Source organism: Copadichromis virginalis, linkage group LG3, assembly GCF_057382275.1.
Source record: "Copadichromis virginalis isolate Kocher_CV1m ecotype Utaka linkage group LG3, C_Virginalis_male_GT1.1, whole genome shotgun sequence".
Classification (NCBI taxonomy): Eukaryota; Metazoa; Chordata; class Actinopteri; order Cichliformes; family Cichlidae; genus Copadichromis; species Copadichromis virginalis.
The window spans coordinates 33,538,934-33,565,218 of NC_140620.1; the positions used below are offsets into that span (position 1 = coordinate 33,538,934).

Sequence of the window (26,285 nt, forward strand, 5' to 3'; positions counted from 1 at the left end):
CAACGTTGCGAACAAGAACCCTGTCACCTGGTTGTAGGGTTACACCCCTGTTCCGTTTGTCATAATAGTGCTTGCCTTTGGCACTCGAATGTTGGCTGTTCGTGCTGGCTATCTTGTACGCTTCGATCATTTTCTCTTTCCATCGTTTTGCACATCCACTTGGGAGTGTCGGCCTCGTCCTCAGCTACCAACCCAAAGAGGAGATCGACAGGGAGACGTGGATGGCGACCATAAAGGAGGTAATATGGAGAAAACCCAGTGGACTCATGTTTGGTGCAGTTGTATGCGTGCACAACGTGAGACAGGTGATCTTTCCAGTTCTCTCTCTCTTTCTCGCCCAACGTCCTGAGCATTTGTAGCAGAGTCCGATTGAACCTCTCTGCAGGGTTGCCCTGTGGATGGTATGGGGAAGTCCTAGAATGGTTTACACCGGCCAGTTGTCTGAGAGCCCTAAACAACTCATTCTCAAACTCCCGGCCCTGATCATGGTGAAGCTTAGCTGGATAGCCAAACCGTAGGATGAAGTCACCGAAGATTCGCTCCGCAGCTGTCTTTCCAGCCTTGTTTTTAGTGGGGTATGCTTGTGCGAATCTGGTGAAGTGGTCGACTACAACCAGTATGTATTCGTACCCACCCCGGCTGGTCTCAAGGTGCAGAAAGTCAATGCATACGAGCTCTAGGGGCGAGCTCGATGTAAGGCTCCCCATAGGTGCCCTGTCAGGTAAGGCTGGCTTTTTTTGCTTAATGCAACGACATCGTCTGGTGATATATTCCTCAACCTCTCTCTTCATAAAGGGCCAATAAAAGCGATCTCTTACTAGGCTAAGGACTCTTTCCACACCAACATGTCCCATGTTGTCATGGAGGTGTGAGAGGACAGTTTGTTTGTAGATGGCAGGCAGGACTAACTGCTTTCGGCTGGGAGTCTTCCTATAGAGTAAGCCATTTTCCACCTGCAGCCTACTCCATTCTCGTGACAATTTCCTTGTGGACTTGTCCAATGTTCTACGAACCTCATCAGTTAGATCTCTGTTATTCTCCTTTAACTCTAACATTTTGCTGATAACAGGATCTTTCCGCTGCTCATCTGAGAGCTCTTTGCAGCTGATGACTGGAAATGTTCCAGTGTCTGCATGTGTCTGGTGTTGTGATGTTATGTTGAGGGCTGCCACCCATGCTACATCCCCTTTTTCTGCAGTCCTAGTTCCCTCCCAGGTGGCACACACTGCCTCTTCTGGTAGTCTTTCTGAGCACTGATCCATAAAAACACTGATATCAAGTGGACAGCGCGAAAGCGTGTCTGCATCAATGTTCTGTTTGCCTGGCCGATACCTGATTTCAAAATGGAAATCGGCAAGCTGCCCCACCCAGCGATGACCCACAGCATTGAGCTTGGCTGTGCTCATAATGTAGGTCAGGGGGTTGTTGTCCGTGAAGACCGTGAAATGGGGCGCATAGTACAGGTAGTCGACAAATTTTTCACATACTGCCCATTTCAAGGCCAGAAACTCCAGTTTCCCACTATGGAGGTGGTAATTCTGTTCTGCTGGGGTCAGTGTGCGTGACCCATAACCTATCACCCTCATCTTATCATCTTGTTTCTGGTACAGGACCGCCCCCAGGCCCTGTTGGGACGCGTCTGTGTGCAGTATGAAAGGGTGATCAAAGTCTGGGTAGGCTAGCACTGGTGGGCTTGTTAGAATGTCTATGAGACGCTCAAGAATCTGTTGGTGTTGGCTGCCCCACTCTACTGGAGTCCGTGAAGATAACTGCGGCCCCTTCCCCTTTTCTCTTACAAGGTTAGTTAGAGGTGGGCTGGGGTTTGTCTTGAGCAATTCATAAAGCGGCCTGGCTATGCGGGAGAAGTCCTGCACATAAGCCCGGTAGTAGCTCAGAAAACCCAGTAGCCGCCTGACATCACCGACTGTTTGAGGGGCTTTTTGCTTTAGCGCCTGTACTGCCTCTAGGTCCTTTGGATCTATCCTCACTCCATCTGCCGACACCAGGCGGCCTACATACCTGACCTCTTTGCGAAGTAGCTCACATTTCTCAGGGCGGAGCTTAACTCCATGGCGTTGCAGAGCTTGAAGTACACGCCGCAAGACCTCAACATGTTCCTCAAAGGACCTGGAGAAACATAGCACATCATCCAGATAAGGGATGCAACACTCATCCCTGAGTGTGTCCAACATTTCCTCCATGCTTCTTTGGAAGGCTGCTGGTGCATTAGAAAGGCCAAACGGGATCCTGACCCACTCATATAAGCCCCATGGGGTGGTGAATGCAATCAGGTGCCTGGACCCCTCCGCGATAAAGCCTTGGTGGTAAGCCTTGCCCTGATCTAGGATGGAAAACCACCTGTAGCCTCCGAGTGAGTCAATCAGGTCCTGTATGCGGGGGAGGGGGTGCCGATCTGGCACAGTCTTTTTGTTGAGAAGCCGGTAATCAATGCACAGGCGCAATGATCCGTCTTTCTTTCTCACACAAACAATAGGGGCAGCATATGGCGAGTGTGATTTTACAATCCACCCCTTCACAAGCAGCTCCTGTATATATTCTTTAACCTCCCTGTACAATGGCTTTGGGACTGATGCATAAGCCTTTTGGACTGGGGTGTCATCTTTGAGTCTAACTGACATTTGGAGAGAGGGTATATATCCAATGTCACTGCCGTCCCGTGCAAAAGCAGCTGATTCCTCATTCAACATTTTCTCGACTATTCTCTGCTGTTCTGAACTAAGGTGACTGAGGTCAACCGGTGGTCGCCACAGGTCAGCAGGGGGAGTGCCAGGAGAGGCCACATTAACTTCAGCCTTCAATACACAAGCTTGTGTTGGACCCCCATCTCCAACGTCCTGTTCGCCTGGCTCCAGAACTTTGGCAACATGTTGGATGGAGCCAAGTTGGGACCTCTTTGGCAGAGTGATTACTTGGTTTGTGTGGTTGGAAATTGGCACTCTAACAAATGGTTGTTTGGTGTTACTGATTTCCAACAATCCTTCCCCCACACTCAGCTGCTCTAGCGTGGCGCTATCCTCTAGTGGCTCATACAGGACAACAGGGTTGGAAATGTCAAAGGTAGATGGTACTTTACATCGCACATTTACCGTTTTACCAGGTGGAACATAAACATTTTCCTTCCCTACCCTAATGGTGGTTATACTGTGGTTTGACTCTTTCTGCAGATTGATAAAGTTGACCATGGCTCTTGCCTGTTCTTCCCCCACTCCTAGGGCTTTGCGGAGAAGGCTGAGGATCATAGTGTGTGCATCTGCATCACACTTATGACTATTAATCATCCCTTGGAGGACATTGGCTCCCAGTAGTGGCTGGGGGAGGGGGAGCTGGCTGATTAGGAAGGGTACTTCCATTGTAAGGTTGGGATCGGTGTTCCCCGGGAGATTAACTGTTAGCTCCACCCACCCATCATATGGGATTGGCCGTCCATTTGCTGCACACAGGTCAAGGCTTTCCCCAGGATCAAGAAGTTCTTGTAAGGGCCTCACTGCATATTGGGGAATGAACGTCTCCTTCCAGGATCTATCAATGATGCTCACTTGTGAGCCAGTATCAAATAGTACTGTCACAGCATAGCCGTTGACAAAACAATTTAGTAGGCTCTTTTTACCAATCAATGGCACTGTCCGGGCTGTACTGTCAGTAACTGCTTGGCTTTTCAGTGGGGAGGGCTGGCTTTCTTCTTTGCAGCGTTTTTTTCCCTTTCCCTTCAGACGTCTCAGTTTGCTAGTGGGCATTACTGAGTGGGACTGGGGATTTGGGATGGTCTCTGTCTGTCCCTAAACAGAGACCGGCTCCCGTTTCCCGGCTGGTTGGTTCGTTTTAAACAGCCAATTGCCCTATGCCCGGCATCCCCACACACAAAGCAGTGATTACAGTTTTCTGAGCCTTGCTGCATACATTTGGTGCAGCTGGGTATTTTACCTCTCCTTGCAGCTGAAGGTTGACTTGGTGGAGGAGTGAGTGCCTGGTTAACAAGAGGTTGGGTGCCATGGAATTGGTCCTGGCCTGGCGTTTGGAAAGGTGCAGTCTTTGATTGGGTTGTATGAATAGCTGCCGCTTGTTGGCCCATTAAAGTCGCAACCATGTTAGTCAAAGCCTCTACTTGTGCACTAAGCTGTTGGATCGCATCATTATCCCCACTGTTTGCACTCACATCCCCTCCTTCCACCTGGACACTATGTGTATGTGTTGTTTTTTGACGGGGGGCATGACCTAACCTACGCTGGTGTTCATTTTCATCGCTAATCATCTTCATAACCTGTCTGAGAATCTCCTCATCAGTGACGTTGCTGTTTGAAAGGAGTGGCCTTAGTTGCTGTCTGATGTCAGTATGTTTTGTGCCCAGGCCTTGGTGGATACTGTGAAGAAAGACTTCCTGAATAGTTTTGGGTTCATAACGAATGTCTGTACTGACCTGTTTTGATTGGAACAGGATCTTCTGTTTGAGTCCAATCATGCGGTACAAGAACTGTTGTGGGGTTTCTTGTTCACTCTGTCTTCCACACATAAGCTCTTGGAACAATTCAGTGCTGGCCTTTTCACCCAGGTGTGATCTGAGAAAGCCCTTGAGTTCATTCACAGTGATTTCATCTTTGTTGATGAGCATATCCTTGAAGACACCTGGCTTTACAATTCTCAGTACACCCCGGATAACCTCAGTCTCTGTGAAACCCTCTCTTCATCTATCTGTTTACACATGCTGCTATAAGTTATGTCAGCATTGTGGTCCCCAATCTGGCCACCATGTACCTTAAATTCCCTCCGTTGGAGGTAAGAGTAAGTAAAGTAAAGTAAAATTTATTTATATAGCACTTTTTAAGACAAAAACGCTGTTACAAAGTGCTTCACAAGAAGACATGTCAAACAAACAATATAGCAACATAAAGGAAGTATAAAAGCATATCAAACAAGCAATAGTACAATATAAATATAAAATAAAACAACATATTACGCATTAACATTACCCAAATGCCTGTCTAAACAGATGAGTTTTAAGCTGTTTTTTAAAAGAGGCCACCGTGTCGATGGTGCGTAGTGAGGAGGGTAAACCGTTCCACAGTATTGGAGCCAGGGTTTGAAAAGCGTGATCCCCCTTTGTTTTCAGACGAGTCCGTGGAATAGATAGACGACCGCTATCAGTGGATCTAAGAGTCCGCTTTGGAGAATAGGGCTGGAGAAGCTCCGAGATATAGATGGGGGCCTCACCTTGTAGAGACATAAACGTAAAGGTGAGGATTTTAAACTTATATCTATACTCAACCGGAAGCCAATGCAGGGATTTTAGTATAGGAGTGATATGGGAAAATTTATTGCTGTGGGTTAAAAGCCTTGCTGCAGCATTTTGAACCGCTTGGAGCCGATTTAGTGAGGCCTTAGATACGCAGGAGAAAAGTGCATTACAATAGTCCAGCCGGGAGGAAATAAAGGCGTGGACAAGCATCTCCAGTTCGGTTGTGGAGACAATAGTCCTGAGTTTGGCAATATTTCTTAAGTGAAAAAAGCAGGAGCGGGTCACGGATTTAATATGAACGTCAAAGGACAAAGATTGGTCGAAAATTATCCCAAGATTCCGAGCAGTGGCTTTTATCGACGATGAAAAAGCACCCAGATGTTGACTAATCTGGGGCTTGATATTCTCTGGGGCTAGGATTAAGCACTCGGTATTGTCTGCGTTCAGCTGCAGGAAATTGTTTGTCATCCAAAGATTAATTTCCTTAAGACAGTCCATAAGAGTGGATAGCTTGTCTAATTCCCAAGATTTAAAAGAAATGTATAATTGGATGTCGTCCGCATATAAATGATAGGAAATATTTTTGAAACCGCTAATGATCCGGCCTAAGGGAAGAATATATAGTGAAAATAACAGGGGGCTTAAAACCGAACCTTGTGGAACTCCACATAGAAACTTAGCCACGTCTGATTGGAAGTTTCCCAACTTCCAATCTTCCAACTAAAAGCGTCCTATCTTCCAGAAATGAGGTGAACCACTTTAGAACAGATCCTGATATCCCTACCGTGCAGTTTAAGCGATGGATTAAGATCTGATGGTCAACGGTATCAAAGGCTGAGCTAAGGTCCAGAAGAACCAGGACTGAGCAATCACCCCTGTCTGCAGCCATCAAGAGGTCATTTGTGACTTTCAGCAGAGCTGTTTCTGTAGAGTGTAACTTTCTGAAACCCGATTGAAATTTATCAAGAATGTTATGCTTCTCCAGCGCTTTCTTTACTTGTAGCCAAACAACTTTTTCTAGGATTTTAGAGATAAAAAAAAGTTTTGAGATGGGCCTGTAGCTTGACTGAAGTGTTGGATCCAGGTTAGGCTTTTTCAGCAGAGGTTGAATAACCCCCTGTTTAAAGCACCTGGGGACAGAGCCAGATAGCAATGAATGGTTTATCAGCGTGACCACAGAGGGCCCGATGGTCTCAAAAACTTTACAGAATAAACGAGTAGGTAAGACATCAGCTAAACTCGTTGAAGGATTCAATTGAGTCAGTGTTTCCAATAAATCCTCTAAAGAAACTGGGAGGAAAGATTCCATAATTATGGGGTGTGGACGATCATGGTTGGTGGGGTTTCCTGAGGGAGTTATGTTATGTCTTAGGCAACTAATCTTATCTTGAAAAAATTTTAAAAATTCACTGCAGTCCTTATCTGAAGAGACGGGTGTACATGGCGTTGGGGGGGAGACAATGCTACTCACTGTATCAAAGACAACTTTCGGATTTCTTTTTCCTACTGCAAGTAGTTGAGAGAAGTAAGTGGCTCTTGAGTCTGACACCATGTCATTAAAGGTAGATAATAGTTCTTTTAAGTGGAGCTTGTGAACCTCGAGTTTTGTGATTTTCCACAGGCGCTCGGTTTTACGGCATATTCGCCTAAAGCTGCGGATAGCTTCTGTAAACCAGGGCGGGCATTTAACAGTACTGCCTTTCCTGATTTTAAGAGGAGCCACTTTATCTAGAATTTTTTGACATTGTGAATTGAAGGAGGCCATCTGCTGATCTATATCGTCTGTTTCAGATAAATTGTTATCAAACAATTCCATAAATTCTTCTACCGCTGAGTCGTTAATTAATCGTGAACGCTTCTCATAAACAGAGGGTAGAGTGTCATAAGTAAAAGAGAGATCAAATAAAAGGTATTTATGATCACTAATAAAAATGTCTCTGCAATGAACTGGGCCGATATCCAGACCCAGTGATAATATCAGGTCCAGGGTGTGGCCACCACTGTGTGTTGGCCCAGTCACATGTTGGACAAGGTTAAAAGAGTCTAAGAGAGTAAGAAAATCCGAAGCAGCGTGACATGAACTGTCATCAACATGAAGATTAAAATCCCCCAGCAGAAGAATTTTTTCCAGCTTAATGGTGGAGGATAGAAAATCCCCAAACTCCACTAAGAAACTCCTAGCTAGTCCTGGTGGCCTATAGATTAAAATCACATAGAAGGGATGAGTCCTATTGATCTTCATCATCTGGATTTCAAAGGAGTTAAAGGAGGGGGTCTTTACCAGCCGACAGAAAAAGGAGTTTCTAGAAATAACTGCCAACCCACCACCACGTCCTGAGAGACGCGGTGTGGTTAAGCACTTACAGTCTGCTGGACACAGTTCTTTAAAATGGACAAATTCCATATTCCGCTGCCAAGTTTCGGTTAGGAACATAAAGTCCAAATTATTCCTAATGAAAAGGTCGTTGAGAACAAATGCCTTATTTGAGATCGAGCGGCAATTTAATAGAGCCATGTTAATCGGCGGTGCTGGAGCATCACTGTTTACACCCTGAGGGGCTTGGTGCAGGTTCGCACTGCATACTCCTCGGGGTTTTTTACCGTTTAGTATAATCCGTGGGACAATAGGACGGTCACTCACATGGTCTGGGAAAACTGTTTTCAGACACGGCGTCCTGATGAAGCCCATGCGAGGAAACTGTGCATTAAGCTGGAGGTCCGCCTTAGCAAAAACATCCAATGTTGAGAGCTCCAAGCAGGACGTTAAATCAGCGGTACTCTTATATTTCCGTAATCTCACTTGGATGCCCGCTCTCCTTCCTCGTCTTCTCTGACGGTGATTTGTCCGGGAACGGCGGCTCCGGTTTTTCCCTGGCCCAGGCAAGCAGGGGACGTAATGGGCAACAGCTGATCGCCCGAAGGGTGGAGAGAAGCCTCGAAAATATTTCCAGGTTTCATCCATAGATTCCATAGTTGATTTAATCCGAAGTAGAGTGTGGCGATCGTAAACATAGGTAGCTGTAATCTTATCCACAGACAGCAGCAAAATGGGTAATGCAACATAAAACAGAAGAAGAACACAGAGTTTGACAGCGGCATTGCCGATCACAGGCGCCATCTTGTCAAAAACAAGTACACTAATGGTCTGAGAGGTCCTTTAAGGAAACCATTCTCTCAGTGGTTACATGTGATGAGGGGTGAGGTATTGCTGCATGTGTTACTGGGTCACCTATACTGTGTGCCCCACTAGGATGTGTGTTACTTGCATTTCTAAAATGCTATGGCTCTCCACCCCGCTCATCATTTATGATTCTAGGCTGGGTTGGACTCAGATTGGTGGTGCGAGCCTGTGCACCAAAGTCAGTCTGCTGTGATGTTGTAGGCTCTCTGGGGATGGAAAGTAAGGGGGTGGTATGCTGTTGAGTGTTAGTAACTGGTGGTAACTGGCCTAAGGTAGCATGTGTCACTGTAGTGCGCTCGACTGTCTTAGCACTAACAACTGGTGACTCCAGTGGCTGCGCCACCCCATTAGCAGTGTTCAATAGGCCACGATTTTCAACCATACTGCATACAAGATCATTTAGCACCAGCAACTGACTCATTCCCTCATCCTCAGAATTTAACAAAGCATGTAGTTGATAATGCAATCCACACAACCTTCTTCATCAGTGGACTCTAATTCACTACTCTGGCTGTCTGTGACCAGGTCCCTTGCGAGCTGATAGGCTTCTGCACCTGAAAGCTTATACAAGTTCTTTTTGATGCTCCAAACCAGCTCCTTGCGCGCTGCTGCCATGATGAGCTTCGACTAATGAGACACAGAGGTGCAGTTCCGTTGGTGGAGTGAAGACCCTCGTACAGATCTTGACTTCTCTGTGTGGACACCCACCAGCTGTCGTCTCGGCTACAGCGATGCCATCTCACGTTGACTTTCTGGTTCTAGTATCTCTGGACCCTCTTCCTTAGAAGACTCAACAGGAAGTGGATCCCGGACGAGCCCCCACAATTTGTTACGGGCCCCAGGAATGGTGCCTCAATAACAAAGAAGAAATCCCTGCAAACACAGGTAAAGTTCAGGAGCAATGAAGACAGTGCACTCGGTTTGCCTCTCAGATTGCATCTCTTATTCAAGTTTCAACAAACATGAACAGCATTAACAATATCCACGTGTGCATGACTTTTTCAGTCCCAGTGTCCATATCTGTCCATTTCCCCAAAGTCACAAGTAGAAAAATAAATGAATTCACACTCTACACGTTCCACTATTTTACATGTACTTCATGCGATCGCTCAGTCTAAGCAAAACAAAAGTACACACCTGCTCTTACTTAAGTAGTTGGAAGCCACTGTAATCTACAATGAATTTACAGCAATATACGACTGTACAGATTCTGAATACTGAAATTGAGCAGAATTAGACACACATTTACAGCACACTGAGGATGAAATTCACTTTTGCATAACATGGACAACTTCTTTCTACTTCACATGTCATTAACACTCACATATTAAACAGCTATATACTTTTCAAACCTCAATGACACTTAACAATAAAACATCTTTGTATCATAAGCTTTATATAAAATAGTAAAGTGTGCGGGAGTACCAACCTTCATAATGAAAAGAAAAGAAATCGATATGAATGACCTTCCTACAAGACAATGCTCTGGGCGCTAACGACCCACAATACAAAACATTACCGCGCCGTTTCTGCTAGCGGCCTGCGCAGCCTGACGCCGCTGTCTCACACTGATGCGAGTCGACCGCGCGGCAGTGCCCATAAGTGTTACAGGTACTGTTCTACTTCTTCACAAGTTAACATGGAGATAAAACATTGTTATGTACAAACAGTAGTAGTATTTCTTTACCAGGTACCAACCTGCAAACACAGGTAAAGTTCAGGAGCAATGAAGACAGTGCACTCGGTTTGCCTCTCAGATTGCATCTGACTCGTGGGCGGAAGTCCATCCCCCTAAAGCAACCGGGTTGCACCTGTCTTGGAATCAGAATCAGAATCAGAATACTTTATTGATCCCTGGGGGAAATTATTTTTTGTTACAGTGCTCCATTTTAAACCAATAATAGTTCCACCTGGGGTGTTGCTCCATTTCTTTGTACCTTCTATACAGTTTATGTGACAAAATAATGCACTGGTTAGGTTGGTCATGTTGTCAAAGTCATTTTGGATATTAATAGCCACAGAAAATAACTGATAAACAAATTAAATAAATTAAATTAAATGATTAACACAAAAGTGGCCATGCATTTTGGGTGTGCCACACACAGAAACAGATTCCCGAAGAGCACCGGGCCAGACTATGTGGAACACAATGTCAGTGACTCTATAATGCAGTCAGTTCAAAGCTTATCTCTCACACGATGCAAATTCAGACAGCTGTCGAGTTTTAAACTAAAACTATTTTTGTACTAAAACTAAACCAATCTTCTTCTTCTTTTTTTTCCAGCAGCTTTCTTTAGGGGTCACCACAACAGATCATCTGTATTCATCTCACCCTATCAATAGCATGCTCCTCTGTCACACCAGTCCTCTGCATTTCCTCCTTCTCTCCATCCATTAATCTCCTCTGTGGTCTTCCTCTTTTTCTTGTGCCTGGCAGCTCCATTTTCAACATCCTTTGGCCAGTATATCCACTGCCCCCCTCTGCACATGTCCAAACCATTTCAGCCTAGCCTCTAGTCTCCATCCTGAGCTGTCACTCTGACATAGTTATTTCAAATCTTGTCCATTCTGGTAACTCCCAGTTTAAATCTTAACATATTTAGCACTACTACCTCCAGCTTGCCCACCCACTAGGGTTGCCAACCGTCCCTTAAAAAAACGGAATCGTCCCGTATTTCGAAACAAAAGTACACGTCCCGTATTGAGCTAATAAGGGACGCACTTTGTCCCGTAATACAGTGAGAATCAAAAGTAGTCTATAAATGTTAATGGAATTAACGCTTTGTTTGAAAGCATAATTCCCAGCCCCTCTCCTGCTTTGTGACCAATGAGCTGACAGCACACTTATGACAATTCAGATTACCGCTCATCTCATTGGTCGAGGAAAGGTCGCTTGCGGAGAAAATACCGGAAGACAACAGATGACCACAACAAGAAGCATGGCCAACAGGGAAACAAACGCCGACACTGCGGTGCAAGTCTCGGACGACAGTACACCTAAAGCTGGGCAGACACTGTGCGATTTTTTCAGTCACGTTATTCAGCTCCTGCTCAAACTGCACGATTGACTCGCAGGGGTTAGAAGTTGGTAGGTCACGATGCAGGGCTCTGATGCGACCTGAGTGCTCACACTGTGCCTCCATAACATGAAGGTTATAACAGAAAATTGTCGCTCTCCCTCCCTCTCTGTCTTTCACTCACACAGACACACCACCATCAACTTTGCTAAATTGCTAATGAAAAACATTGATCAGGCTGTGAATGAGCAGCGATGTAAATCCAACTATTTTCACGGTTGTTGTGGTCGTGATAATTTTGTGATGCCACATCGAAAAGGCTCGGATGAGCTTTCCAAAGTTCTACAAGTTGTGCCTCCATCGCTTGTGTCCAGATCACACGCTGCACAGCTGTGCTGCTCCGTCTTTTTCACCGACGTTTACGTGTTTGCGCGTGAGCAGTGTGAGCGGCTCACGAGCGATTGATGATCGGGAGCTGCTCGAGGTGTTAATCGCTTCTCGTTACCCCACGTATACTACACGATGCACGATGAAGGCCAAAATTGGGCCGATCACCAAATCGGTCGCACGACTCAAAAATCGTCTCAAAATGGGCCAAAAATCGCACAGTGTAAGCCCAGCATTAGAGCAGCAATGTTTGTTCGCTCAGAGAAAGGAAAAATAAGGCTGCAAAAGCACAGGGAGGAATGGGAAAAGGGAAACACCTGGCTGGGAAAGGTCACCATAACACCTATAAAGCGCACTGCACTGTGTGTCGGCGCACTTTTTCCATAGGCATGCTTCTAATGGTGGGCACATGAAGAACACGAGGGGCGTGAAAGCTCGGGGAACCCTTAACCAATTTTTTGTCCACCAGGCCACGGCAGAAGCAGATATGGTATGTAAACACTGGTTTGTTTTTTAAACCCTCTGGTTAAGGTTAATATGGGCATGTGCAGTGAATATCAGCGCTATGTGGCCAGAAGTGTGATAATATCATTTATTTTGTGTAATAAACAACTGCAAGGATAGATGATTACAACAAATAGATGACTAATACATAAAAGTAATACATATTTTAATAATGATGATGAGTTATGATGCGTAATCATGGGAACAAGCGGGTTTACAAACAGGAGCAGCTGATTAGCATTAGAAAAGCTGAAATAATACCTCAACTGAAGCCAATTGTACTAAATGCACTAAATGTGCACAGTTACAAGAATATTTTTCGTTCTATTGCTTTCTATTAATTTATATAATTTTAAGTTAAGCAGGACAGAGTTCTTTTAAAGAAAGATTTACTTATATTCTCAAAAGTTAAGCATGACAGGCTTCTGTTTAAGAAAGAGACCTGTTTTACTGTGTTAATGTTGTGATTTTGAGCTAAAAATAAATGGCTAAATGATCATTTGTTTCCCATATGGTCATATCACAAAGAAGTCAAAGTCAAAGTCAAAGTCAAAGTCAACTTTATTTGTCGATTCTGCCACATGTACAGGACATACGGAGAATAGAAATTGCGTTACTCTTCAATCCCTAGATAAATAGCAAATGAACATTTAAATATATTTAAATATAAAAGTGATTAAAAAATGCAAGTAAAATAATTAAAAAGTAAAAATTTAAATAAATACAATTTTACATATAACAAGAAAGCTATATAATATACAATATAATGGGTAAGTGACATTGAGTGTAAACCAGGCAGAGTAGTGCAAATAGGCAAATAGTGCAAATGGAGATTTAGTAGTGTACGGTAAGAGAAAGTGTAACAACAAAGTCTTATGAGGTAATGGCAGTCCAATGCTCCACAAAGTGACTGGTAACTGGTGCAGGCCAGTGAGTGAGTCAGAGAGTGTGTGTGTTTGTGTGTGTGTGACAGAGTTCAGTGAGACCGTGGAGGAGAGAGGGGAGAGGGGGCAGAATCGGGAGGGAGTTAAGCTTCCTGACAGCCTGATGGATGAAGCTGTCCTTCAGCCTGCTGGTCCTGGCCTGGAGACTCCGCAGTCTCCTCCCCGACGGCAGCAGCTTGAAGAAGCTTTGCATTGGGTGTGTGGGATCAGCCGCTATGCAAAGGGCTTTTTTAGTGAGACGGGTGCTGTAAATGTCCTGGAGGGAGGGGAGAGAGACACCAATGATCCTCTCTGCAGCTCTCACTATGCGTTGGAGGGTTCTATGACAGGACGCATTGCAGGCTCCAAACCACACAGTGATGCAGCTCGACAGGATGCTCTCGATGGTGCCTCTGTAGAAAGTGTACATGATGGGGGCTGGTGCTCCTGCTCTTCTTAGTTTGCGGAGAAAGAAGAGACGCTGCTGTGATTTCTTGGCCAGTGCTGTGGTGTTGTACGTCCAGGAGAGATCCTCTGTGATGTGCACACCCAAGAACTTGGTGTTGCTCACTCTCTCCACAGACGCTCCGTCAATGGTCAGAGGAGCATGTTGGGTGTGCATTCTCCTGAAGTCCACAACAATCTCCTTCGTCTTCTCCACATTCAGAGAGAGATTGTTGTCAGCACACCACGTGGCCAGGCGTCTCACCTCACTTCTGTAGTCGGTCTCATCCCTGTTGCTAATGAGACCCACCACCGTTGTGTCGTCCGCAAACTTGATGAAGAGGTTGGAGCTGTATGATGGAGTGCAGTCATGGGTCAGCAGAGTGAAGAGGAAGAATATGCATCTGCTTAAATAAAGTTCAAGTCAAATGGTTAAAAAATAATTTCACACACACAAAAAAGAGCTACCACACTGGGAAGGGTGAAGACAACTAGGTTGCCCGGCCCTGGCCATGAGGTGTCCCTTATTTATTTTTCAGGGAGTTGGCAACCCTACCACCCACACATCATTCATAGGCAATAAAGATTTATAGGTTTCTACTTATTTAATAACACTTCTACTTTTCTTTCTACTTTTCTTTCATGGCTTAGTTTATTTGTAAGTTTAGATTTCATGTTTGCCTTCCAACACATCAAAATTTGAGCACTTAAAGTTGAAATATAAATGTGCTCAGCATCCTTTGCTCAGCTACATGACATAAATGCATAACACTGGCCTTAATCTGTTATGGTAAATGGACTGGTTCTTATACAGGTTATCATACTTTCAAAGCACTTTATTCAACATGCCTCATTTACTCATTTACACCCATTCATACAAATTATTCTTCTGCTTAAGTGCTTTCTCTCTAATAGTTATACACATTCATATTCCAATGAAGGGATCAAAGAGCAACATGGTGTTCAGTATACTTCCTGATTCACAGCTACCCCAGCAGTATTATAGTAGAAAGATGTTTTGAATTAAAACAAATATTGAATATTAAATGGTATGTGTGTATATATGTGTGTTGAGTATATGCACTAGCGTACAAATTCAAGATCAAAAGCGTGTTTCAACCATATGAATGTCAATAAAATACAAGCCTCGATGCTTAAAACTCCTATTGGTTGCTTGGTGGTTTGAAAATAGCGAAAGCTCCTCCTTTGGAGTTTGCTTGATATTGTCAAAAAGATTTGGGCGGCACAGAAGCTGTAGTTGTTTAAACTGCTAACCGTAAGTTTTGCTTCCTTAATTAAATAGGAAAATACCAATTTTAAAAATAAACCTTAGTTAAAATATAAAATAGAGCCTGTTCTTTTTAAACAATCAATGATCTTTTTAACTCTTTTATTTTGAAATTGTATCCGTCGACGCACCGGGCGTAGCTGTTAACATAAAACCAGCGCTCCTTGGCAACTGCATCCTTAGCGACGTCCTGATTGGTCCGCCAGACTCAAATTCTATCCAATGAGAGCGAAGCGCAGCAGATTTGATCCTCGGCTGAACCACTTTTGTTTGAGCTCTCGTCTTAGTAACAACACAGTTGAATCGGATTATTAACCCAAACTATATGCATTTTTGCTTCTCTAAAACAAGTCACCGGACTAAAGAAGAAAGTTTTATACCATAAGGTAGGATAAACAAATTTATCTGCGCCATTTTGGCGTTCTATTTTTTAAAATTTTAGTACACAACCGATTCACCTGAGAAACTCCGCCCTCTTAGCGTAAAGCTTTAATACCAGGGTTTCTGCATGTGATGTTTAGCCATATACGTTATCTCAAAACAATTTTAAATCTGTTTGTTTTTCTTTTACTGTTTCCTTTTAATCATCCCGCTATTTTTGCGTGCTTTTCTTTGCTGTAGCAGAACACGGAGCAGCGGCTGCAGAGCTTTGTTTTTAGGAAGAAACCGTCAGGGAGTGAGCCATGCCTTTTCCAAGGGGAAGGAAACCCACAGCGGCCGCTGGCAGCAAAATACCCAAACTGAATGCAACAGCGTCCGAGAACCAGGTAAAATGCACGTGCATTCATGTGTCTTCTGGTGGCTCGCTCTGATGTAAACACAGCAGGTAGTGCTGCACCTGAAGGCTGCATGGGAAGGATGGAGATGATGATGATGCCTGCTTTGCAATGCAACGCAACGAGGCTTCTTTTGCCCATGCACTGTGCAAAACTTTATATATGTGGTGTGTTTTCTGTTTGTGCATACAGGAGGACGCGACACAGGTTAAGAGGTCCTCCTCCCCTCCTCGTGGAGCTCCCAAGAAGAGGACTGCTTTCATCGATATCACCAATGTAAGTACTTTTTTCTTTCTTTTTTTTTTTTAAAGGTTGTGACTTGGGCTTTAACAGCAGGATCAGAGCTTCAATAAGCACACAAAGAGACATATTTATCGCAAAGATGGTTCATCAAGCGTCGGGATTGAACTTCCTGACAGTTGATGTCACCTTTCGTAGGATTTCATGGGCTCCTAGTTTGTGACGTACAAAAAAGTATGTGAAAGGTTAAAGTTGTCAACATTTAACCATTTGATTGTGTTGACATATAAGAAAGTTATAAGTCCTGCTTCAGTGGGACTGTTTGTTTTGCCTAGTTCAGTTTTCACGCTAACGTCAAATATAAAATGATCCTTGACTTCTTTTCCTCTCGACACAAATGTGTGGTATGGCCCAACCATTGTGATCAGCTTGTTCAGCATTGATTCCTCCTGTTTCATTCTGCCACAGTTTTTGAATTTATCAGTGAGAGAAAAACAGTTTCTCAGTACAATGAATAATAATCACAGCATCCATGTAAAGACTCACAAATGTCAAACTCACGGAGAGGGAGAGAGACTGAGAAAATTTATTGAGAGTGATGTGAGCGTTTGTACAAGAAGATGGAGGGGAAAAAACTTGAGGGACAAATATATTACAACCCAAAACATCAGATCACAATGAGCGAGGACTCAGAAGAGGGATGAAACTCCTGGCTAGGGATGGGTACCGGTATCCGGTGCCATTATAGCACCGGTTCTGACGTAAACGGTAGTAACCAGACCAAAACGCAGCGCACATTTCGGTGCTTTATTTCCTCAGATGTCATACACTTCAGATTCTAGCCAATCATTTTACCTTTGCAAGCATAGTAGGCGGGCCCAGGTACGTACGTTCTTTTAGCTACACATTAAAAATGCCCAAAGGAGGCTAAGCTGTCAAAAGTCTGGCTGTACTTCACAGCCAAAGATGCAAACTCAGCAGCCTGCAACAAGTACTTTAAGGTGATACTGTGCAAAGGAGGTAACACCTCGAATCTGATGAAACACCCGGCAACGTAGCGTTTTTTTAAAGCCAAGAAATGCACCTACGGTTTGCACAAGGTACAGTCGTCAGATACGGATTCCATCAAAGTGGTCTGAGCACAGTTAGCACACAGTAGCAGTAGGAGACGTGGTGTCACTAATTCAAATACTCCATTTCCAGCCTAGTCCAGCCTGGCTCGAGTGTTCAGTCTTTGCTTGGTGTATTCTACAGACAGCTACTAGCTCTGTTCTCATGTATGAGGACTTTTTGAATTTATTTTTCTCCACTTATTTAATTCAGGTCTTTGGGGGACTGTAGCCTATCCCAGATATCACAGGGCGTATTGATACAGTTCCATTTAATGTTTACGATCACTTGAAAAATGGCAAAAAAAAATCATATTTTGCATGGTTGGATCTTAATAAGGTTCAAAGTAGAGCTTCAACATGATGAAGAAATAGGAGTGAGAAAACTTTTTTTTTGAGCATGCAATTCATTGAAAACGACGCTTAAACTGAAACATGCGTGGTTTCTTAATAAAGAAAAATTCTTATAAAAAGAAATGGCAAACTCTTAAATGAGAAAGTGTGTCACTTAACAAAACATGTTTTAATAAAGCTGGGCAATTTGAAGTTTCAAACAAAATCCACTTTAAACATTTTCACCGATCCCACCTCCGTCAGGGTGGTGTCTGAAGCCTGTGCGACACTCTAATCCTACATTTTAGTGCGTCAGTGTGTGATGGATCTGCACTGTGGTGTGAATGTGTCCTCGGCTGCCTGGCGGGGGTGTGAAACAAACATTTTGCTTGTTTTTTTTTCACCTCACAATCACCTGAACGCTTGCTGTCAAACCAGCGGTGTGTCAGAGAACGATTGTGTGGAATATTTGTCTGGACTCGAGTCACATTTTGAAATTGTTTCATGCATAAAAGGACAAATTGTAAGAGTCTGAAGTAAAATGTATCACAAACTGGATCCATGTTTAAAACTAATTCTCGTCATGTTCCCAGGCTCATAAGGTACAGATCAGCTTTCCTGGGAAGAAGAAGGAACCAGGGAAGAAGACTGCAAAGAAAACCAGCTCCACCTCAGCGTCTGCAAGCAACCTAGCTAACCTGAAAAAGTAGGTCCATTTAACTGTTCTAATAACCCTCAGGTTAAATTTCTTGTTCCCCTTTCATGCCTTGCGCCAGTCGGTGGCAGACTTCTTTAATTCCCCTCTTCTCTCCCTCCGTGCAGGTCGTCGTCGTCTGTGAGCTCAGAGGGAACGATATCCGAGCGAGAGAGGACCGATACGGAGGAGGAGGAGAAGGAAGGGGACACGTTGGTCGATGTGGCAGCTCCTGTAGAAGAGCAGGCTGCTGCTGCTACGTCTCCTGCTGCCCGTGAAGTGCCGGCACACCTTCGGAGACAAGAAGTAAGGGAAATTATAGATTTATAGAAAGCTAGAGACGCTGTGAAAAGCTTTTCCTGAGTTGTGTTTCCTTTTCTTTTCACCCATCCATGCAGATCCCAAAGGAGTTTGACATTGACTCTGAGAACTCTGAGGACTGCTACATGTGTCCAGAGTATGCAAAGGATATTTTTGACTACCTTAAAAACAGAGAGGTGAGACAAATTGTAAAGCCTTTATCGCACTGGACTTTTTTTCTTTTCTTTTTTTGTGAGTTAAATAAATTTAAATATACACAGGTTTTGTTTACATTTCCTTTCTCTTTAATTTTATCGTCCGCAGGAGAAGTTTGTCCTCTGTAACTACATGCCCACGCAGCCCAGCCTCAACTCAGAGATGAGGGCCATCCTGATTGACTGGCTGGTCGAAGTACAGGTGAGGTGTTAGTTAAACGTCGCATTCCTGCTGTGTTAGAAACACTTGCTTGCTCTGAGTGACACTTTGTTTCTCCCTTTATTTAGGAGAATTTCGAGCTGTACCATGAGACCCTCTACCTGGCGGTAAAGATGACGGACCACTACTTGGCTAAAACCCCGGTCCACAGGGAGATGCTGCAGCTCGTTGGCTCTACCGCCATGCTCGTAGCCTCCAAATTTGAGGTGAGAACCCAACTGTGGCACATGGGAGTCTGAAATTTCTCATAGGATGTCTCACAAGCTATGGTAAGTAATGGTAAAGAAAGGTATTAAACTAGTATACAAGTCTATTAATGGGAACAGAGCGCAATCATTTGCTTGTAAGGTGAATGTGTTTCTAAAAAATAGTTGTTGTTTTTTTTATTTTTTTTATTTAAATGGTGAAAAGTAAAAAAAACAAGGCTGTGAGGATAAAAAGCACACGTGAACGGAGATATTCAGCTCTTAAGTGCTCCTGGGAGGCAAGTCACGGAGTCTCAATCCCAGGTTGATTAACTGCACCTATCAGGGCTCCTCGATGTAACAGAGACACGCACTCAGTGCACACTTCTTTACAGCGTGGCTGCAGGTTTTCTAATTCCGCTCCGATCCTCGGTTTTGACTCTCAGCAGATCGTCTTGACCATTATTTACATGCCATCAGCCATTTACAAAGCTGAGTGCTTTAAAAAAAAACATAAAATACCATCTAATCAAAAAACATGAGACAGTGATGGATTTCCTTGAAAATGTTATTACAAAAAAATGATGCAAACTTCAATACAAGGGCAGTGAGTTTAGGTCATAATGAGTTATCTCTCAAACTAACCACCTACTATTACCAGTTTAAGTTCCCTTTTTACATAAGAAAATACATCTGTAAACTATGTAGCTGTACACAGTTTTTAATTAATTTTAAACTGCGGCCCCTCTGCAGTATCTTTGCGGCCCACCAGGGGCCCCCCAAGCCCACACTTTAGATATTTGCATTAACAAACAGTTGAACAGGTGTATAGGGCTTTGGAGCGTGATGTCACGGGGGTGGGCGTGGAAAGGATTTTGGCCCGATCCGCCATTTTGGGGGTCTAAGTAAGGAGTGAAAGCCCTATCTAATGAAGTGGCCAGAGTGTACATATAGAAGACCAGCCAGAGAAGAAAGGTTGTCAGAGGACGTACTGAATTTCAGAAAAAACATAAACTTTTGACATTCGGTGCTTTCAAGCTCTGTACGTCTTTAGAAATGGGTGAAAAGTGTTATTTATTCTGTCGTAACCGCGGCCAGAGTAGAAGTTCAGCCTCCTCTGATGTCGGGCACAGTTGGCATGAGCTTTTCCAGCTTTAGATCAAGCATGTAAAAGTTGTTACAGCCTAGGGCTTTTATTTTGAAGTGCACGTAGAGAAAACTGAAGGGGAGCAACTATCCAGAGGCTCAAAACATGAAACAGAAATGAGATCAAACGGACTGTGAGACCTGACCTTGTGCATACGCAGTGAAATGACTGCAGGACTCGAAAATGCATTAAAGGGGACGGTCGAATTGCAATCAGGTTTCAACCTAATGCTTATTCGTGTTTTTTAACCATCCCGCAGGAGCACAGCCCGCCTTGCGTCGACGACTTCTTGTACATTTGTGACGACGCATACAAAAGGGAGGAGCTCATCTCCATGGAGGAGAGCATCCTGCAGACGCTGTCTTTTGACATCAACATCCCCATCCCGTATCGATTCCTCAGACGCTATGCCAAGGTGTGCATGACCAGGAGAGGTTACTCCACCACTGACTGCAGCTCTCTGTTTGTTTTTGTGTGACTCGACCTGCGTTCACATCTCACGAGAATGTTTGTTGTGGCTGTGTCTGCAGTGCGTGAGCGCCAGCATGGACACGCTGACTCTGGCTCGCTACTACTGCGAGATGAGTCTCATGGAGATGGACCTTGTTCCAGAGAGAGGCTCGTTGGTGGCCTCGGCCTGCCTGCTGATGGCGCTGGTCACCAAAGACCTGGGAGGATGGGTAGGTTACCTCCATATTGTTCCTTGTCTTGCTTGCATTAGACTAACGGACCAGTCTAAAATACTTCCCTAAAGTCTGACACTGATCTTTAGTGTTTTCGCTCTCCTAAGTTGATTTTTGGCAAGTTAGGTTTTCTTTCTTTTTGAGTTTTTACTAAGGCCATTTCTCAATACCCAGATACTCAAGTTATAAATAGAAGACCACAATCCACAGTTTTCACACGATGTCAGAGCTACTGGGATATACCCACACGGCGCCCTCCAGCCCAGTCCTTGGAAGTCTTTGAGTCTAACTTGGCCAAAGCTTGCTGGACTATCAGATTTCTTTACAGAAATGAGTACAGCACCAACATCTGAACACACCTGTCCTATTCCTCCCTTTCAAGCCAAATTGCACCAATCCCTGCTGTCAACAGCGACCAAGGCTGTCAGTGGCATTTACACCGTAAACACTATTTACCCAACATTGGAAAAATTCTGTCAGCTTTACTGTTATGACACCACATTAATGTGACAAATTAATAGTCCCATACTTGCACTTGTCTCTTGTGCTTTCTTCTTCCCCTCACCCCCACTCACAGATGGCTGCCTGTCCCTGAGCTTTGGTTTTACCAAAGGTTGCTTCCTGTTAAAAGGGACTTTTTCTTCTATCACCTTTTGATTGTTCATAAGGGGTCATTTTGGGGGTGTTTTCTGTTTTCTCTGTATTACTGTAGGGTCTTTTTCCTATAATGTCAAGCAGTTTGAGGAAACATTTGTTGTGATTTGGTACTAGATTATTAATATGGAATTGAATTTTTTTTTTTTTAAGCTAGCTATGTAGCGTTTGCTTTTGCTGTAACAATGAACAATTTCTTGCTCTTCACCTGTCACGTGCCGGCATTATTAACCCATCCAGATCAAAAGTACATGCTTTCATCCTAGCAGCAAGGTAAGGTGAGGGAATCTGTAGAAGATGCATGTAGATGTCACTCAACCACTTTCAGGGATTTAAATATAAAAATGGATCCCAAGTCCCCAAAAACCCATAGTTTCACTTCATATATTTGTTTTCCTCCACGGATGGATGATCCAAGTAGTCTTGGCTCCAGTCAGGTGGAAAAATAAGCTTAATGCTTTTGTCCTGCAGTACTACAGACTGTCCACTATTGCCCGTTATTATGGAGGAAAGTTTTGCCCATTCAGGGTAGTGAGTCGGTCACATGACTGGAAAATGTGGATGAAATCTGACATGTGAACATGTGTTTTGTCTGCATGTTCTTGGTCACCCTGGTAAAGGTAACATAAGGCATTTGAAATAAAGACACCTGGACTGCTTTTTGTTTGTCAAAGTTTTGAGCAATACAAACAACTTGCATTATTATAGCTGACTATGAAGCAGGGGAAGGGTTTGGTTGCTGGCAACTTTTAACCTTTTTTCTCAGAATGATTTATACAAAGCACTCTTTTCTACAGTAAACACCATCTAATGACGTTACTTGATCTGTTCTAACATGTGTAATGTTTGCAGCACTGAAGAAGCTTCTCTTCCTCGTGTTATTTCCATCCTTTCCATTAAATGTAGACTTTGTTAAATCTGATGCGGTGTCAGTTCGTGCGACATTACCAGCCTCTCATTTGCAGCTCTGTCTCCTGAACAGTCCTCCCAATTTAAATATAAATTGTTTTTTGTATGTAAAATTGAGCCCTTATTGCTTCCATTTTGCTGTTAGGGGTGGTGGGTAATTTCATTTCTTGCCTGCGCCGGCTTCCAGAATCATCTCCTGTAAGCTTTTGGCAATTTAGAAGTAATATTATCTTTGTGTAATGTTGTATTGGATTTTAATAACTTTAAAGGGGTTCAACATGGCTGGCTTTTCTTTTTTTAAATGAGTGCTGCTCTTTTTTTCCCTGCAGTCTCCCATCCTGCAGTTTCACTCGGGCTATCAGGCGTCAGATTTGGCGCCCGTTGTCAGGAGAATCTACTCGATGCTCTCAGCACCTCCTGATGATAAACTGAGAGCCATCAAGAACAAATACTCACATAAGTAAGTCTTCATGAAAGATTACAGGCGCTAGAATAATTTCAAAATGTTGTTTTTGGCTAACGATCGGTTCTTTTAATATGTTTTCAGGGTGTTTTTTGAAGTTGCGTCTCTGCCATTGCTCAGTATCGACATTTTGGAGAAAGCCTTGAGCTCTTAGTGACGTGTCTGGTTCAGAAGTTGGGAAAATGAAGCTTAAGATGAGTGAAAGTATTTTTCAAATTTCCCTCAAGAGGAAACATGTATATAAAATGTGAATATGTTTAATATTTATGTGTTGTGTAGTCTGTCCTTTATACCATAATATTATAATAAGACAATAATTCCCATTTGATGTAAAGGCGTTTTTAATGTGGGCGTTTGTTTGCAAGACGTTAATTACCTTTGAGAAAACTATAGCATGTATTTTATACATTTTTAAAGATTAGGGGGGAAAAAAACATCCTGATTATTAACTTGTCAACGTGTGTGTGTGTGTGTGTGTGTGTGTGTTTTACTGGATTTAAAATGTGTTTGTAAATCTTACTTTCCAAGACGTATTATGCACAGGCCCACAAGTTCTGTATGTTACCATGTTCTTCAAGTTAAAGTATGCGTGTGTTTGCGTGTTCATGCATTGTACAGTGTTCATCATGTTACTATTGCTATGCAAATTATTTGTATAAAAGACGATCAGACGATGCCGTACTACTTTTAAGTGGCTGTCATGCGTACTCTTAAAATAAAGAAGTGTTTCTGTTTTGCTTTTATGTTTAATAAAAACGCTCTTTACTATATGCAGCTTGTTTCTTCCTTAAACGAAGTGCGATTGTGGGAAAGAAAAACTCCATTTTGACAGGAAGAAACCTCTTTTTACTGATGCTCGTCCAGGACACAAATGCTTGAGGCACTACTGGAAAAGCAATAGGAAGTCAATCAACCAGTCAACTTTGAGGATAGCCAGGAAAGTGATTACTAATGAGAGTGTTAAAAAAGAGAGACTGAAATGTGTGATAGTGATTAACTGTCGCAATGCACAATGAGCGAACTGCTGACGCCTTGAAGACACAATCTAATATCCCCGTGTTGGTGTTCCTGGATCATGAAAGGTAGTGTTGGTCCAGGTTCAGCACCTCAAGTGACTAATCTCATTCTGATGTCAAGTTTTGTGATGTGAAAGCACCATCACATACACCTAACAGAAAGTCCCAACCCTAACCGCCCCCGTTTTCGAAAAAAAATTTTTTTTTCCTGAATGGACGTTGAAATTTTTTTTTTTTTTTTTTTTTTTTTACATCAAAAAAACTATGACATCACAATAATTTGATTGGTCACGTGCAATATTGAACCTGGGCTTGACATTAATTATGGTGATGCAAGACCAAGAGCAACCCACATTATCACATACACCCTCTTAGGAAGGTCCTTTATACAATTATTTCAGTTATTTGTTTAAAAATAAAAGGATAATTATTAAAAGCCTACATACACTGAAAGTCTTTATGGATCATTTAAAGTAGATCATGGCAGCCATACTCCACATGAGTGCATCTATCTGGGAAAAGTATTTTTAAGTCTCGAGAAATTATCCGGCTCATACAAGTTCATGTGGAGACTGAGTTGAGTGTAGATCTGCTCTGATCTGTAATGCTCACGAAATGAGACACGCTGTTGAAATTGGGCTTATTTTTAAAAGAAAATTAGGTTGATATTACATGTTATTGCTCCAGCCTACTTGAGATCAAACGGAGTTTGAAATCCTTGCTGTGACGTGCAGGATGGGATTTTGTGTTACTACCACTAGAGGCCAGTAGTGCGCCATGAGGGGCCCCACTCTTCCTTCAGGGATGATGCTTCAGACTGTTTATAAATTAAAATAAGAGTTGCTGGGTTTGTCTTCATGAAACAAACATTTGATTTATTGCAAATGTTTCTTTTAGTCCACTGCGACCCTGTTTTGCCCGTTGTGATATTATTCTGTTATTATATGTTACCTTATAGATGTAATCAAAATAGTTGAATTATGATATTGTTGTAGATCATATTATACCCTTTAAAATAGAGTGTGTGATCTGTATGTAGTTTAGTTCTCATTATACTTTTGAGTTAACAGAACATATTCACATATTAGTTCATTAGATAAAGGTGCATCCTTGATCTGCTGGGAATGTGTTACACTGTTTTCTTGACATGCTTAATTGTTGAATCATGAAGAGAAGGGTGTAAGCAGGAGACTCTGTGTCTAAAGACAGGGGAGATAGACAGACCACATTCCACACCCCCACCTTACAGAAAGCAGAGAAACAACTGCCGAGGTCATAACTTAGGCGCTGTAACAGAGAAAAAATGTGATGTTTTGGCTTTTACGACTAGCTGGGGGCCACTAGAGACTATAAAAAGCTGAGCAACCCGTCACCATTTTGAGACATGTGCCTGACCCTCTGGTAGCATCTCTCCCGTCCGGACGTTGTAATGCTCTGACTGTTGAATTGTATGGAAATAAATGATTGTTGATTGAGCATTTATACACCGAGTATTGTCCCTCCTTCAGCCCAAAGATTCAAAGAACTGCGTGTTTTCAACACCGTGGGCCAAACAGTGACTTTTGATTGATGCTGTGGTTGTAATATAAACAAATATAATTAATAATTCATCCACTCCTCTAATCTCTAGTGTGATTTAATTCAGCAGACCTTGAGTTAAGGATTAATGTTCAGAAACGGAGAGCAGCAGATGTTTAAAGTCTAGACAGGATGCGTCCAGGCTGACCACAGGGCGCTTTGGTAGCATTTAGAAAAGAAAAAAGTGAAGATTTAGATCGGTCGTTCTCAAAGATTGGAGTACCGAATGAGAATTTAGGGAGGAGATGGTGGTGGTGTCATAGTCTGAGCCAATATTTATGGACTAATTATATTTAGTGTTTGCATTCTGTCTAGTCAGAGTATGATTCAGAGTGTGTTTAACGCTGATGGCTGTCATTTTTATGCTTCTTTATAGTTATGTGAAGTATCTATTGCATGTAATATTGAGAAGAGTCGAAACAAAAAGGACTGTGGCTAAAGCTAAAGCTATCCAAAGTTCGGAGACAACTGCAAGCCGGCAGCCTCGGGATGAGCAAAGCTTTGAAGCAGTTAAAACTGCAACCAGTAAATCTCTGCATAAATATTATGGGTTTTATACTTTAATAACTTCTAGTTATTTTGCTTAGGTTCTTTTCAGAAATCAAGCACAACTTTAAATGTGCAAGAGCTACAAAAAACTGAAATAAGAACATCAAAAAACAACAAAGCATATGACAGTAAAATATCATCATCTTCTTTTTCCAGCTGCTGCCTTTAGGAGTCACCACTGTGGATCATCATGTCACAGCAAACCTCTGCATTTTTTAC

General features: G+C 43.0%; 1 protein-coding gene across 2 annotated transcripts; it reads left to right on the top strand.

Moving 5' to 3' along the window:
- The first annotated feature begins 15,184 nt into the window (after positions 1 to 15,184).
- Positions 15,185 to 23,186, top strand: ccnb3 (cyclin B3). 2 transcript variants are annotated; one of them, XM_085450747.1, is made up of 12 exons: positions 15,185 to 15,381; positions 15,617 to 15,762; positions 15,964 to 16,047; positions 18,047 to 18,159; positions 18,276 to 18,453; positions 18,546 to 18,644; positions 18,772 to 18,864; positions 18,951 to 19,088; positions 20,474 to 20,629; positions 20,745 to 20,894; positions 22,790 to 22,920; positions 23,008 to 23,186. In XM_085450747.1, exons 2-12 carry the CDS (start codon positions 15,679 to 15,681, stop codon positions 23,075 to 23,077), a joined length of 1,296 nt encoding a protein of 431 aa, XP_085306873.1. In that variant the 5' UTR covers positions 15,185 to 15,381; positions 15,617 to 15,678; the 3' UTR covers positions 23,078 to 23,186. The 2 variants fall into 2 exon arrangements, with proteins under 2 accessions (XP_085306873.1, XP_085306874.1); XM_085450748.1 differs by having other exon boundaries at positions 15,620 to 15,762.
- The last annotated feature ends 3,099 nt before the right edge of the window (positions 23,187 to 26,285 follow it).

Excerpts from the sequence above, each read along its gene's own strand:
- ccnb3 (XM_085450747.1), top strand. The coding sequence starts at position 15,679 with ATGCCTTTTCCAAGGGGAAGGAAACCCACAGCGGCCGCTGGCAGCAAA. Across the intron at positions 15,763-15,963 it reads CAACAGCGTCCGAGAACCAG|GAGGACGCGACACAGGTTAA; the intron begins GTAAAATGCACG and ends TTGTGCATACAG. Across the intron at positions 18,865-18,950 it reads ACTGGCTGGTCGAAGTACAG|GAGAATTTCGAGCTGTACCA; the intron begins GTGAGGTGTTAG and ends CCCTTTATTTAG.